Source organism: Cygnus olor, chromosome Z, assembly GCF_009769625.2.
Source record: "Cygnus olor isolate bCygOlo1 chromosome Z, bCygOlo1.pri.v2, whole genome shotgun sequence".
In the NCBI taxonomy this organism is placed as follows: domain Eukaryota; kingdom Metazoa; phylum Chordata; class Aves; order Anseriformes; family Anatidae; genus Cygnus; species Cygnus olor.
Window position 1 is genome coordinate 41,797,578 of NC_049198.1, and position 16,532 is coordinate 41,814,109.

A 16,532-nucleotide genomic window follows, 5' to 3' on the forward strand; every position below is an offset into this window, starting at 1 on the left:
AAGACAGTATTTATTCCTTGGGACCACCTTGCAACCTAAATCATTCATTCACACCTTTGAAAGAGGATCGTTTTGAGACACTTCTGTACTCAGATGCTGATGCACATTCCCAAGTAATTACAGAGTAAAATGTGAAAAAATGTTATAGTACCTTCCATGTACAAAGGTAGCCCAAAGTACTTTGCAATAAAGCAATAAAAATGCTCTGTGTGTTTCCAAGGCAGAAGTAGTTGCCAGTATGTGCTCAGCAAGGTACAACCTTTGATTCAGAACAAATTTATACTAAGAGGAAAAGATGACAACAACACTAATGTAACAGTTACCTGTTATGAAAACCACTATGATTCCTGTGATCTAGGATTTTGATTTTTTAAAGGAAATATAGCAGGGGTTTTTTTCCTATGTGCGGACACAGTACACACATACACAAATATATATGTATGTACATAAAATGAGAGCATATATATTATGTATATGCATGTATGTACAGGCATTTATATTTACCTCAACAAACCTGATTTTCCAGACTTGGAATGTTGTTTTTCTGTCAAAAAGAGGCTACCAGTCACTGCTTAGCCTTACACTATCACTCAGGTTTGGTCACTTCAGATGACTTCAAAATAAATGTAGAAGGGTATATGTATTTGCATGTATTTGCTACAATCTCTTTGACTATAATTTCTTTACACAGATATATTCAGATTTCTACCAGTTTGATCAAGACTATGGTTAAGGGTGGGAAGAGCCACAGAGATGTCAAGGATGGTGTATGGTTCAGCTAGGTTGTGTGTCACCCACAACTCTGGCTACAGACAAGCTCAGTGTTACAGCTCTGACAGTGCCAGAACAATGTATTCACTTTTCGGTAAAATAAAGACTAGCAGAAATATTTTAAAAAATACTGACTACTTCACAAGCTGTTATTATGATTTACATTTGGGGGTTTGGCTTATATCTATCTAAAACATTTCAAAGAATTGATACCTTTCATTTTTATTTGTTTCACTTATGCACATAGTTTTAAATATGATACCATCTGCTCTCACAAGCCTGGTTTGAGTTAGATGTCTTATGTTAATGTGCTCCATTATTTGTCTTAAAACGTGCATCTATTTGGTACATAGAAGCTAGGTGAGTTTATTCACTAGAATCAGTTCAAACCTCAGGTACTTTAACTTAGTCAGTTTATAAGGGCAATTTTCTCCATAAATTTACTGCAAAATGTCTAACAATTTTCTCTGACTACTCCAATAACAGCTATCTCTGTAAAGATATCTCTCTGACATGAACAGAACAATTCCCTAAGAATGATAAAGTGAAGAGTCTACAGAAATGGCAAAAGACAAAGGCAGAAAGACAGCGACTTTCAGCATCAAAAAAGACATGAGTATTCTGTTCTAAACGTAGTAGCTTTGGCTTTTTTTTTATCTTTTCCTCCCTCTTAAATGTTCCCATTACCCTTTTACTCTGGTGCAAGCTGGAAAGCAGTGGAAACAAGGAACTCTGTAAGAACTTTCTCCATTCTTTTAAGGACTCTGTTATTGATTTTTTCCTTTTTTTTTTTTTTTTTCCTATTTTTAAATGAAATTCAAAAATACCTTAAAAATACCTGAATTTTTTTTCCTATTTAAATAAAATTTAAAAATACCTTTTACAAAAAGAAAACAGTAGCAAGATCTTAGCAAAGTTAGAAATTATCTGCACAAATCAGTAGAAAAGTGTAAATAGAAAACTACCAAGCAAGTATTTCTAGTTGAAGCAAGGCAATCAGCTTTTGATGCTCTTTTTCCTTTGATTACAACACCAGTTAATGAAGTAGAATTCCCTATTGACCACAGTATCGGTAGGAAGATACAGGTAGGCCCTTAGTGTAGGAACATAAAAATTGTTCCTGATTATATATTGATAGTATCAGGCATTAAACATGGCTGAACGTTTCTGTTTCAATGTTAATTTTTAATTTGTGCAAATTATACAGAAGGCTGAGTTACATTTTAATTCTTACAACTTCCATGGCCACAGGAAGAATACAGGAACAAGGGAGGAAAATACCTAAAATGGAAAACAAGCATGAAAATTAAATTTGGTGTCTTACTACCTTTGTATTAGCTGTGGTTTAACCCAGCAGGCAGCTAAGCACCACACAACCATTTGCTCACTCCTGCCCCCACAGTGGGACAGGGAAAGAATCAATGGGAGAAAAAGTGTAAAACTCATGGGTTGAAATAAAGAGCATTTAATAGGACAGAAAAGGAAAGGAAAATAATAATTATTATGACTACAAAAAAATAATAATACACAAAACATGTGATCCAAAATACAATTTTCACCACCCTGATGCCCAGACAGACCCTGAGCAGCAGCAACCCCCACCCCTACCCCACCCCCACCCCAGGCAACCTACCCTAGTTTTATTGTTCGACATGACACCATACAGTATGAGATATCACTTTGTCCAGTCTGCGTCAACTGCCCTGGTTCTGTCCCCTCACAGCTCTTTGTGCACCTCCAACCTCCTTACTGGCACCTCTCAGCAACTGAAACATCAGTGTGTTATTGACATTATTCTCTTCCCAAATCCAAAACACAGCACCATACCAGCTACAAGGAATAAAATTAATTCTATCCCAGACAAAAAGCAATCCCATGGATGGGTTTGTCTTTGCCTGAGGCAGGAATAACCCAGCATGTTTTTGTATGTGCACTACAGGGACTTTATCCCACAGTTCATAGTATTCTACAATACATAGAAGTTTTGACTGGGAAAAGCCAGATTCATTGGCAGATCCCCTAGTGCTGACTCAGCAGGAGGCCTTTGCTAAATGTGTATCCCAATGTTTGAATGTCCCTGAACCCATTGTTCTCAGTGTACTCTTTAACAGTCCATTGTATCCTTCAATTTTCCTGTAGGCTGGTCCATGAAAGGGGATGTGATATACCCATTCAGTGCCATATTCTTTGTCCCAGGTGTCTTTGAGGATGTTTCAGAAATGAGTCCTGTTGTCTGTCTCATGCTTGTGCATTGGGTGCCATGTTGTCATAAGACTTGCTTTACAAGGCCCAGGATAGTGTTCTAGGTGGTGGCAGGGAGCATAGAATATGTTTCCAGCCATCTGGTGGTTGGTTCCACCATTGTAAGTACATGGCACTTGCTGTGGCAGGTTTGTGGGAGTATGATATCTCTGCAAGGCCTCCGTACCTGAACCTATATTACAGGTATTAACCTCCTCCTGAGGAGCATTTGATCTCCATATGAGAGAGGCTTTAGTATCTTGGCTTACTTGATTGCAGCACATGTTTCACAATCATGAATAACCTGTGCAATAGTGTCCATGGTCAGGTCAACTCCTAATCATGAGATCATCTATATGCTGCATCTCTGCCTTGATGGCCTGTGGTGTCATAGGCCCACCGATATAAATAATTCACCCTTATATTGCCAGTCTAGTCTACCTGAGCTACTTCAGCCTTAGCAGTCTGACACACCTACAGGTTTTTTTGAGGTTCTTCACTGGCCTGATTCAGGTACATGAGCAGCTACATGGTGTACTTCTACAACCAGGTACTCTACCCAAGCAGCAATATCTTGCAACAATACAGCAGCCCAGATGGGTGTGTCTCTGCATGGCCAGTTACTTGGCTTCCATTGCTGTAACTACCCCCACAGGGCATTTGGGCACCATCCATGAGTTTGTACAGAGACAGAACATTGGCCACTTTTCTCTTTCAGCAACATCTAAGGCCAGCTGGATGGCTTTCATTTCTGCAAATTGGCTCAGTTCACCTTCTCCTTCAGTAGTTTCTGCAACTTGTTGCGTAAAACTACATACGGCCTTCCACTTCCAATGCTTTTCCACAGTATAACAATATCCCCCACATGATATCCTTGTCTCTAGATTGGAGAGACGTGGATTTGGTGGATGGACCAATTGATGGGTAAGGAATTGGCTGATTGGTCACACTCAAAGAGTTGTCATCAATGTCTCAATGTCCAGGTGGAGATCAGTAACAAACAGTGTTCCTCAGGGGTCAGTATTGGGACCAACACTGTATAACATCTTTGTTGGTGACATGGACAGTGGGATTGAGTGCAACCTCAGCAAGTTTGCTGACAACACCAAGCTGTGTGGTGCGGTCAACACACTGGAGGGAAGGGATGCCATCTAGAGGGACCTGGACAGGCTTGAGAGATGGGTCTCATGAGGTTCAACAAGGCTGAGTGCAAGACCCTGCACCTGGGCTGGAGCAATCCCAAGCACAAATACAGGCTGGGTGGAGAATGGATTGAGAGCAGCCCTGAGGTCAGGGACCTGGGGGTGTTGGTTGATGAGAAGCTCCACATAAGCCAGCAATGTGCACTTGCAGCCCAGAAAGCCAGCCGTATCCCGGGCTGTATCAAAAGAAGCATGGCCAGCAGGGCGAGGGAGGTGATTGTCCCCCTCTACTCTGCTCTTGTGAGACACCACCTGGAGCACTGCATTCAGCTCTTGGGCCCCCAGCACAAGAAGGACATGGACCTCTTAGAACAAGTCCAAAGGAGGGCCACAAAGAAGATCAAGGGGCTGGAGCACTTCTATGAAGACAGGCTGAGGTAGTTGTGGTCGTTCAGCCTGGAGAAGAAAAGACTCTGGGGACACCTCATTGCAGCCTTTCAGTACCTGAAGAGGGCCTACAGGAAAGTGGGGGAGGGACCCGTTGTCAGTGAGTGGAGTGATATGGCTTTAAACCATTAAACCATTAGGGGAGATTTAGATTAGATTCAGAAGAAATTCATTACTCAGAGGGTGGTGAGGCAGTGGAACAGTTTGCCAGAGAAGTTGCGGATGCCCCATCCCTGGAAGTGTTTATGACACCATGCAGTATGGGACATCCCTTTGTCTGATCTGGGTCAACTGCCCTGGTTTTGTACCCTCTCAGCTCCTTGTGCATCCCCAGCCTCCTCCCTGGCAGGGCAACATGAGGAAGTGCTGACAATGACACACACACATACACCACCATCACCACCACCACTTTCTTCCAGAATTCATTGCTGGACAGAGAGGAGGAGACATTCATGCTTTAGCTCCAGATCCAACCACTACCAAACTCATGTGCGAACTTTGAAGTACAGAACTTGCTTTCACACTATACTCACTGTCCCTAGCCACACTTTTTTCTGTTGCTCTAACTCCATTTAGGTCAGAGGTTCATGTGCATGAGACCATAATGCCTTTGTGGACTTCAGAGCAGGTACGAAAAACAACTCCAACACATGTAAAATTCCTTGAGAAATAAGGCAGAAGGTCAAAGTTTGGCTTCAGGTGAAAACAAAACAAACAAACAAACAAAAAAAAAAAAAACAGTGAAACACTGTACTGCATACAGCCAATGCTATTCTAAAGTCACCTCACCAAGGAGGTCAAGCTTTTAAAACTTCACAAGTACAGAAGTACAGATGGCAGTAGTATTCAGGAAAGCAGCAGCTGTTCTCAAACCTAAGAACATACACCAGAGTAGTTCTGCCAGTAAATCTGAGGACTAACTTAAAAATCTAAAATATTTCTTTCAGTTTGTTCTCAGCTACCTTTTACTTTAAAAGAAGCGCATTTATTGAGTATTGTACTTATTAAGGATGTATTTATAAGAAGAGAGCGGACAATAACATCCTTTTAAGTTCAAATTGTATCAATGTTTAAGGTTGTGAATTTTATCTGAAGCAGCTTTAAATTTGGATTTGGGGGTGTTTCTTCTTTGATGTATGGACCTCTAAGCATTTTCCATTCGAGGTCTAGAGCCCTATACAGCATATTTGCAATAGGTTTTTTGTTTGGTTTTGTTACCTTCTTCTTTTCTTTCTTACCACAGTAATATCACATACTAGTGATGTGGAGACTAAGTGATTAAAATATCCCTCTAAAGATACAGCTACATGATTGCAAGCCTTATTTGGGACTCACAGTGATGGACATCTCTCAACAGAGATACAAACTGATGACTACTTATTGAGGCTAAGTATCCACCACTCAGCATCACTCTTACATGCTCTTGGCTGCAGAAACCGGTGAATCTTAACCACAGAAAGCTGACAAGTCACAGATGCTATGTCAGATTGCAGCCCATAAGCAGTGGCAAAAAGAAAATACAATTCAGAAACATAGCTATTGAAACATATTTTATTGTACAGTAATTTTCAATATAGGGAAAGTGTAGTTCTTTTTAAACATATACATGTACAAAATTACAGTGGATGCAGTGATCACTCATTTGGAGGAGGAACAAACTTCATGAACACCACAGTTCTAATCGTAAACAGTATAAATTAAAGTTTCAGAAGTTTTCACAATTTAGAGCTTTATAAAAATTTGATACATGCCATTGGCACTGAGTTTCTTCCTCATACTAGTATGAAAATACATTGCTATTTTAAATACTTTATATTTAGTGGGAAACTTCCACAGCTTGGGTTTATTGGTTAGTCAGTCACCTAATGACTAATTTCACATAAACTCAGTTATCTATAGCTATAACTCAAAGGGCAGAAATTATAGGAAAAGGACTTCATTTTACAAACTATGTAATACATTTGAACATACATTTCACACATCTGAGACAAATTCTCTTTAACCATAAGGAGGGTTTTCTTGCAAAACAAGGTATGTGAAAAAAAAAAAAAAAAAAATGATGAATAATGATGTTACCAGTCCTGCAGATATCCATAAGTAAGCATTAGGATTACTATTACTTACAGTAATGCAGTGGGAGAGAAATACTAGAACCTCTAGTACTGTAAAAAGTTTCTCCAGTCCATAAGTAGCCTGTACAGGGTCAGAGGGATAGCATTACATGCTATATCAAACCTGGCACAGGCAGTGGGAAAAGGCATTTGAACTGCAGATGAGTTACTGGATCTATTTTTTTAATTACTTACTACAGTCAGAAACATCTTGGAAGTAAGTTTCTTCCTAAAATAATAAAGTGCCTTGATGATATGAATAAATATCTCCCTTCTGTTTATGAATCTGGGATCTTTCACTGAAATTTGTTTCCCTATAAAGTTACCTAGCATCGTTGAACAGCAGGAGGTTGTGTACAAGAGAAAACGTTCATACAAATGAACAGATTGCCTGCACTGGCACAGAAGCTGTTAGCTTAACTGGGGATCTGCATGCGTACACATCTACACGACACTCCTTGAAGCAGTGGCCTGTAGATATTTTCCTTTAAATACACTTTAACAGGCATACAGATGTAAAACTGTAATTTATTTTTCCTAAAATAATAGAGGATGCTGTACTCTGTACAAAAAAATAGCTACATTGAAAAACATGTAATCCATGTTAGGCCACAACTGTACTTCTAAGAACAATTAACCAAATCTGCAACACATCTTATTAAGCCACTAATGTATGCTGAACAGGCACAAAGTGGTTAGAAGAATAGTCATTTATCAGAACGTTTTCAGGGTGTCTAACAAAAATTATTGCCTCAGATACGTGCACTATGCCACAATTAGGGTCAAAAACAATACAGGACAAAATAATACTTCCATGTCAACTGAATAAAAATAATATATTTACAGATCATGAGGAAAAACATGAAAAGTCTTTCCTTTTTGAATAAATATATGTATTAAGGGAACACATCCACTAACTAAAAAAATAGCTTTGTATGATTTAATGAATAGCTCTTACATACTAAACAAAACCATAAAAACATTTAAAGTACAATAGTGCAACCATGTCAGAGCATAAAGCTGATGTTTTTCACTTTACAATTCAGGTAGAAAGCAAGGTAACTTTTCAAAGCAAAACAATTGAAAGCCTCAAATATTTATTATTTCCATTTATAAATACATGGTTTTGTTTCCATATTTAAATATTTTTTCCAATTTCTCTTGCTTTAACACAAATTCTACCTGGTGTTATGTGAATATTCAGACTTGATGGAGCTGATCATAATAGGATTTCTAAAACCAGTTCCAACAGAGCTATAGTTATATCCCCATTCAATAGTGCTTTTTCTAGTAATTCATACCTTGATCATAAAACTAGTCCAAGGTAAAATTTTGTTAACAGTTTCCAACCCTGAATCTTACTTTATAAAAAACAAAACAAAAAAAAACAAAACACTGTTGCTTTACTTGACACACATAAAAATTACATAGCTTAAAAAAAGTTATTTGGTTTGCATAGTTTGGCCAAATATCACAGGAGACATTTTGCTCATTAAAATAAATGAAAAAAGGTACCCAAAATGCCCATGGCCCAATCTGGCAGAGAAAAAAAAAAAAATAGGTCCCTGAATTCATGTCCTTCAGCCAGGCTCTCTACAGGAATAGATATTCACATAGCACTCTGTATGAAAAGCACCTCAGATGTGAAATGAATTACTGCACATGCACACGTGCTAGGGCTAACTAAGGCTAACTAAGGATCTGGAAGTCACTTTTGAAAGGGGTACTCCGCATTGTTACCATATTTGTGAATAGAAGGTAGAGGGTAATCTAATAGACTACAGCTACTGAAATTAAATGATTTAATCAGCTGTTGAAAGGAGAGTTACAAAGGCCACAGCCAAACTGTTCTTGGTAGCAGCAGATGGTAAAAAACACAGCTAACCTAATCTACAACTGGCAATAGTCCATCTCTGCTTAAGTGCTTTGGAGGTTGGGAAAAAACATATCCTGAAATCTTTCTTGCAAACAAATTTATGTAATTTTCTGTACCCAAGCAAAATGTTTTTCTGATGTGGGCTTGTCAAGAAGGTTTACACAAATGTATTTCACCTTATTTATAGCAGGCCAAGACCACAGACTTGGTCAAACACTGTGATTCATCCAATGGACCATAGAACACCAAGCTCCAGTCTCAGTTGTGCAAGTTAAATGAAGTTAGTAACACTGAAGAAGCAGTATTTTGGAATGCAAGTAACAAGCTTATAATCACGACCTTTTCTTCTTGAGAAAATGCAAACCCCTACACGTTGTGAGCGTAAGCTCACTTCAGAAATCATTCATAGATCTTCTCCACCTCTCCTCTCTACTGCAGGAAGAACTATATGCAAGTACAACCCATATTGACTCTCCTTCCACCTTACTCCTTTGGAGACAAGTTTTAGACACAAAGATCACGAAAGATGCCCTCATCAGTTAGCTCAGCTAGGCATGGTTTTCTACTCAGAGAAACTCCAAATAGCTTCCCCTCAATATTTCAAAGAGGACACTAAACATGTCTTTTCTTTTAGGGCTGAAGTACAATAAAGTGAAATAAAAATGTCTTATTTCTTCTGGCATTAGATTTCTTTGTCACGTTAAGAACAAGCTTTCATATAACTACCTATTAGCTGCTCTGGATCAAGAGGCTCGAAAAGATGCTTTAAAACACTGTTCCCCCTCCTTTAAAACAGTATTTTTTTTAACAATGATGAACCTTCCTATTTCTAAGAACTCCACATTTTATACTACTGATAACATAGCTCAGGCTATACAGTGTTCAAATACAGCACTGATAAAACACAGTAGCAGCTGTTGGTCATATGGGTTTCCATTAAGTCCATAAAACTTTACTCAAGGTTGATTTATTGAGGCAGGTTTCAGCCTGGAGATATTTTCTATATATAAACAGAAAACACTGAAACAGTTCACTTGCTCTTAAGGGGTCCTAACCTAGTCCCATCAAAATTAGTGAAAGCTGAGGATTGTACCGTGATTGTTGACAACAGAAATACCTTCAATTTCTACTATACTATATGACTGTTGGGAACTATTATAAGCAATAACAACTCAGCTTTTAAAGATCCTGACACCTCTAACTATCACCTACTGGTATCTCAGAATTTTCTTAAATTTAGGCTACAGTATTCTCATTAAGATAAGTGGTTGCTGTTCATTCCAGAGACTTTCAGTGAATAGCTCATACAGATGCTTGTGCATGTGCAGCAATTCTTCCACCTGCATGTCTAAAACTTCAAAAATGTCTGAAGAATATCCATTTAAAACAGACTCCTCTGTGCTATTACAAACCCTCAATTAATGTATAAAAGGGAAGCATTTGAAAAACAAGCAAAAATTACAATCTCTATCTCTCTGTAACACTATTAATGGTCTAGTCTAAACAAAGAGGCAGGTACTGGATCATTAATTAATCTCAGTAACCCTACATATCACAGGTATTATAGATCTATCTGGGATTTGGAACTGTAATGGCCCACGCAAATGTTAATTTCACTTTTAAGCTGTGTAGGATCAGAAATAAAGTCTGCTTCTCAGTTCTGAATCATACCTTAAGTCCCTAAATTAAATAAATTTTATCTCGCCAACTTTTGTAAAATTAAACCAGTACCCCATACACCCACCTCTGTCTTCTCCCAAGAGACCATTCTGCTTCACGCCCTGAACTTGTAACTAGGCAACATTTTAATGGCTTGGGGTTTTCTTGGGAAATGTTTCATGAAGGTGTAACTTAAGGCCTTCAAAAAACTAGGTACATGGGCACGAGAAAAAAAGATGCAATTTTTTTCTTTTGCTATGAGTGATATTATATTATCTTATCATATTCTGTATGTAAGAAATATTGAGCCCATAAAGAAACAAGCAGGTAAAGAAGATAAAATATATTACAATATTTCATGCACTGACTGCTGCAGTATTGATTCTGAGCTCACTTCATTGAATTACAATACTTAAGAAAGGTGAAATCAGAGCCTACAGGACAAAGCAAGTGTATAAATATGAATTAGTAGAAAGCAGAGGCTGGACTTTTTCCATGATGTAGAACTTCTAAATACACAAATGTATAAATCCATAGTAAAAAGAATACATAATTGAAATCCTTCATTTTTCTTTTTCTTTTTTTTTTTTAAATAGTTATATATGTATATGAGTTCTTTAAGTCAAGAGTCTGTCACTTAAACATTGCAACAGTTTTTTGTGAGTGCTGATTTTTTGACAGGCATCCCAGCCAAGCTGGTTATTGACCTCGTATCATCTTGATTATCACTTCGTTTTCTCACTTCACTGTGAAGGAAAAAAAAAAAACAAAACACAATAAAAATACAGTCAGTGAATATATTTCTACACACATTCATGTTCACTATGTTGTTTCTGCAGGCATATCTTACACGGTTCACCACGACTTATTTATCTCCCATTAAAACACTAATACTATTGTTACTGCACCGAATCAACATGTCCCTTAAGTTTCCATTTGGGGGGATTGAATCAATATTTCTAAACAAATCACTGCTAATGTCAGAAATACAATTTCTGATATGTAAGAACACCCAAGCATTCTTTTTTTCCCCTGTCCTTTTATTTTGCTCATTTTTCTTTCATTTTTTTGCTTCAATACATTGTCATAGAAACAGAGTATGTTCACAGCTGAAAGTATAAAACTAAATAACTGCAATTTCAGGTATGTATTTATCCTCAGAGGAAAAACATATTTTGTTGGATGTTTTGTTATAAACAAAAACTTAAAAATTGTGTACGTAAGAATGATTATTGATCCTGTATTCTTACACAGCCACTGTCATAGGGCATCCTAGAAAGGTCAAAAGCAAGTTCTAGAATTTCTTGCTATCATATGTATTACACATATACATATATAATTTAAATCCTCCTTATACCAGTAGAATAAATTCACGAAGTCCACTCAGAACACTGTAATATTCAATAAAACAAACAGTGGCAGAAAGGAACCCTGCAAAGAAGTAACAAATTAGTCTGTATGATATCTGCTCTAATGAAATGTTCGTTTAGAAATTTAAATTTCAAAATGAAATGCTTTTCTCAAAGAATAAGGATTACAAACTGGAGAAACTGAAGCCAACCATTCCAGACCAAGTCTCTGGGTAGTATCTGAAGCATATAAGATTCAATGAACCTACTGAAGAAATTTTTTTTTTTTTTTTGAGATTCTGAAAAGAAGGGCTCCAACTGCCAAAACATCTTTATCCTTGAAACAGTTAAACAAATTTATCATGGTTAAACATTAGAGATCATTTTCCAACTGTGATTAATGTTATGGAACTATGCTATGTATGTTCTCTGATTTATAATTCACTGCTGCATTCATGGCCAGGTTCCTGGAAATGAGTCGTTTAACAAATCAGCTGTTAACAATAACAGACAAATAAATGCCTGTGTTCCTGCTGCAACTGTGATGGAATCATTTTCCTGGAAATACAAGTGCTCTTGAAAGTCCAGTGTGAAGAAGCAATGATGCTCTCCAAGAAGCCAGTATTTTGTATTTAAGCCCTGTTAATTAATAGTGTTCTAACACTGAATTTAAAAAAAAAAAAAAAAAAAAAAAAAAAAGTTTGATTATTGCATTGAACTGCTGGAAAAATGAAATTAATTTGGTCTGTAATTCTGACCTTGAGTTCCCCGTATTAAACTGAAAAATCCGAGCCTGAGGATTTCTTATATATTACCAGGACTTCAAAATAATATTGTAACACAGGCCAGCTTGGAAAGGTAGCAAAAGTGTAACATTTGGCTCACACTTTATCACAGAAATAGCACATTGCTAAATAGATATAAAGCAGAGTTTCTGTCCTTTAAATAATTTAGAGACATCAAGGAAAATATGTGGGATTAGAATGGTCAGTAACAAAGCTGAATATATATTAACATACATGGAAGAATTAATTGTTAATTATATGCATAATTATATGCAAGTTGAATTAATTTATGCACATGAAAGAATTAAGAAAGTAAATCCACATACCACTAAAAATATGATTCATTCACCAACCAGGTTTTAAAATTGTGGGGTCCATAACTAAGCTCTAATTTAAATATTAATAATTAAGACAGCCACGTAACATTTGCAAGCAAAATTGTTACTTGATTAAACTGAGAATAAAACCCACCTTACATTATTGATAGATTTAACGTGGTATTCCTTTTATAATATCATTTGTTGAATTTGACATTGGCACAATTTTAAGTATGTACATGTGTGTACATACGTACATACTTTGTATGTACATTCATATATAAAATATATTCAAATATGGATATTCAAATATTCAGCCCAGAAAGCCAGCCGTATCCCGGGCTGTATCAAAAGAAGCATGGCCAGCAGGGCGAGGGAGGTGATTGTCCCCCTCTACTCTGCTCTTGTGAGACACCACCTGGAGCACTGCATTCAGCTCTTGGGCCCCCAGCACAAGAAGGACATGGACCTCTTAGAACAAGTCCAAAGGAGGGCCACAAAGAAGATCAAGGGGCTGGAGCACTTCTATGAAGACAGGCTGAGGTAGTTGTGGTCGTTCAGCCTGGAGAAGAAAAGACTCTGGGGACACCTCATTGCAGCCTTTCAGTACCTGAAGAGGGCCTACAGGAAAGCGGGAGAGGGACTCTTTGTCAGGGAATGGAGTGATAGGACAAGGGGTAATGGCTTTAAACTAAAAGAGAGTAGATTTAGATTAGAGATTCGTAAGAAATTCATTACTCAGAGGGTGGTGAGGCACTGGCACAGGCTGCCCAGAGAAGCTGTGGATGTCCCATCCCTGGAGGTGTTCAAGGCCAGGTTGGATGGGGCTTTGGGCAGCCTGGTCTGGTGGGAGGTGTCCCTGCCCATGGCAGGGGGTTGGAACTGGGTGATCTATAAGGTCCCTGTCAACTCAAACCATTCTATGTTTCTATGATTATATGTTTATTTGAAATTAGAAACACATCTACTTACCGAGCAAGATGAAGAACTGCTTCTACAATATTAGATCCATCTTTAGCACTTGTTTCACAGAACAGTGCGTTATAAGTCTGTGAGTGAAAAATAAAATGTTAAGCCAACTCAATCGAAATGGTTCTCATCTGTATATGTATATTCAATTAAAAATAATTTCCTCGGTAACTCAATGAATTGGGACACATATATTTAAATGAACAGGATTTCACTTCAGTACTGGAAAAAAAAAACAATTGCCTTTTAATTGTAATTTTTTATATTTGGTATATAACGAATTAACAAACTGAGTTAAAAATACATTGTAAGCTCAATGTCTGAACTGAATCTTCTTGTCCAAAAAAATGCAAAATAGGAAGACTTGCTAGGACAGGTTACCGAATCAGCCTGTTAGCTACTAAACTATATAACCTACAGCATCTGGTATTTTAGTTTAACCTACAGTTTAACCAGAAATATCATTCCATAAGTAACAGACATGCTACATGCCCATGTACAAATCAATCAATTGCACAATCACGCAGCAACCGAAGACACTACAGATTCTACATTTTTTTTCTGCAAAACATGGGATATGTGCACCCTTTATCCAACATATAAAAATATGCATAAAACTTGTCCATGCTATTTATCTCAGTGTTCCATTTTTCTATCTGTAGACATGGTAGGAATGCAAAACAATCCCTCAAAAGTGAAAATATTCGATTTGAAAGTTGAACAAACACAATAAAAAAAAAGGTTTTTAGTATGTTAACAGCAAAAGGAGAACAGGAGACAACATTAGTTTGTTACCTGATGAGACGGTAACCTAACAATTGGGACATATATAAAGCATAAAAATTTAGTGCCTTCTTCATCTGTCTTCAACACCATTGATGGGGTCCTGGGATCCCTGGAGCCCTGAGCTGTAAGACCATAACTGTGGGAACGACAAACTCCCAGCCAATCTGAACTTGTGCATGTTTTCTACTCCCACTGGATGCATACATGTTTATCACAGAATGGCCGAGTTTGGAAGGGACCTCTGAAGATCATCTCGTCCAAGTGGGGCCCTATGGGATTCATCTTAGGATACTCAAAGAGCTCATTTATGTCATCACAAGACCTCTCTCAATCATTTTTCAACTGTCTTGGGAATCCAGAGAGGTACCAGTCACCTGAAAGCTGGCAAATGTCCCAGTTTTCAAGAAGTGCAAGAAAAGATCCTGGTAATTACAGGCCTGATTGTCAGTGTCATTTCAGTGCATGGTAAAATTATGGAGAAGACTATTCTGCAAGTTAGTGACAAACACTTGAAAGACATTGCAGTCATTGGTCATAGTCAACACAGGTTCACAAGGGGAAAATACTGTTAAATGAACTTTCCTTTTATGACAAGGTTACCCACCTAACTGATCAAGGAAGCCAGTATATGTAAACTTTTTGGATTTCAGCAAAGCTTTTCATACTGATTCTCAGTCTATCACTAACAGTTGGACAAAATGTCCAGCATATGCCTAGATAAATACATAATGCAATGGCTGATGAGTTGGGCTCAAAGGATTATAGTAAGTGGGCTTACATCAGGCTGGAGACCAGTAACTAGGGGGGGTTCCCCAGGGCTTCCTTTTGGGGTGAGTTCTCTTCAATGTTTTTATAAATGATCTGGACATGGGATTCAAATGCATATTAAGTAAATTCACAGATGACACTAAATTAGGAGGAACTGTTGACTCCCTCAATGGCAGAGAGGCCTTGCAGAAAGATCTCTAACATCTTTGTCAATTATCTGGACAAGGAGATCGAGTGCACCCTCAGTAAGTTTGCAGACGACACCACATTGGGCAGGAGTGTTGATCTGTTTGAGGGTAGAAAGGCTCTACAGAGGGTTCTGTATAGGCTGGATCGATGGGACGAGGCCAACAGCAAAAGCTTCAACAAGACTAAGTGCCAGATCCTGAACTTGGGACACAACAACTTCATGCAACACTACAGGCTGTGGGAAGAGTGTCTGAAAAGATGTCCATCGAAAAGTGACCTTGGGGTATTGGTCAGTTATCAGCTGAATATGAGCCAGCAGTGTGCTCAGGTGGCCAAGAAGGCCAACAGCATCCTGGTTTGTTCAAAAATAGTGTGGCAAGCAGGACTAGGGAAGTGATTGTCCTCCTGTATTCGGCTCTAGTGAGGCCACAGCTCAAGAACTGCGTTGTTTTTTGGGCCACTTGTACAAGAAGGACACCGAGGTGCTGGAGCACATCCAAAGAAGGGCAATGAAGCTGGTGAAATGTACAGAGAACAAGTCGTATGAGGAGCAAATGAGAGAACTGGGGTTATTTAGCATAGAGAAAAGTGGCTCAGTGGAAAGCTTATCACTCTCTACAACTACCTCAAAGGAGGCTGTAGCGGGGTGGTGGTCGATCTTTTCTCTCAAGCAACAAGCAATAGGACAAGAGGAAATGGCTTTAAGTTGCACCAAGGGTGGTTTACGTTGGATATCACAAAAAATTTCTTCACTGAAAGGGGTGTGAAGCATTAGAACAGGCTGCCCAGGGAAGTAGTTGAGTCACCATCCCTAGAGATACTTAAAAGACTTGTAGATGTGGTGCTTAGGGACATGGATTAGGGACTTGGCAGTGCTAGGTTAACAATTGCGCTTGATGACCTTAGAGATCTTTTCCAACCTAAATGATTCTATGATTCTATCTTGATAGACTAGAGGGTTGGGAAATCACCAACTGTATGAAATCTAATAAAGGCAATGCCAGATTCTGCACCTGATATAGAATCATACAATCACAGATATGGGGCTATCCTGGATATTTATACAGACTGGGGGTAAAGCAGCCCCACAGAAAGAGATACAGGGGTTCTGGTCGACATCGA

General features: G+C 38.2%; 1 protein-coding gene across 1 annotated transcript in view; it reads right to left on the reverse strand.

Annotated features, from left to right (window-relative positions):
- Positions 1-6,156: 6,156 nt before the first annotated feature.
- RASEF (RAS and EF-hand domain containing) overlaps positions 6,157-16,532 on the reverse strand; it is a 39,122-nt gene continuing 28,746 nt past the window's right edge. Inside the window, exons 16-17 of the mRNA XM_040541649.1 lie at positions 13,671-13,747; positions 6,157-10,993 (exon numbers count right to left, since the gene is read on the reverse strand). Coding sequence (XP_040397583.1) covers positions 10,885-10,993; positions 13,671-13,747 — 186 coding nt within the window. The 3' untranslated portion in view covers positions 6,157-10,884. The remainder of the gene's footprint in view (positions 10,994-13,670; positions 13,748-16,532) is intronic.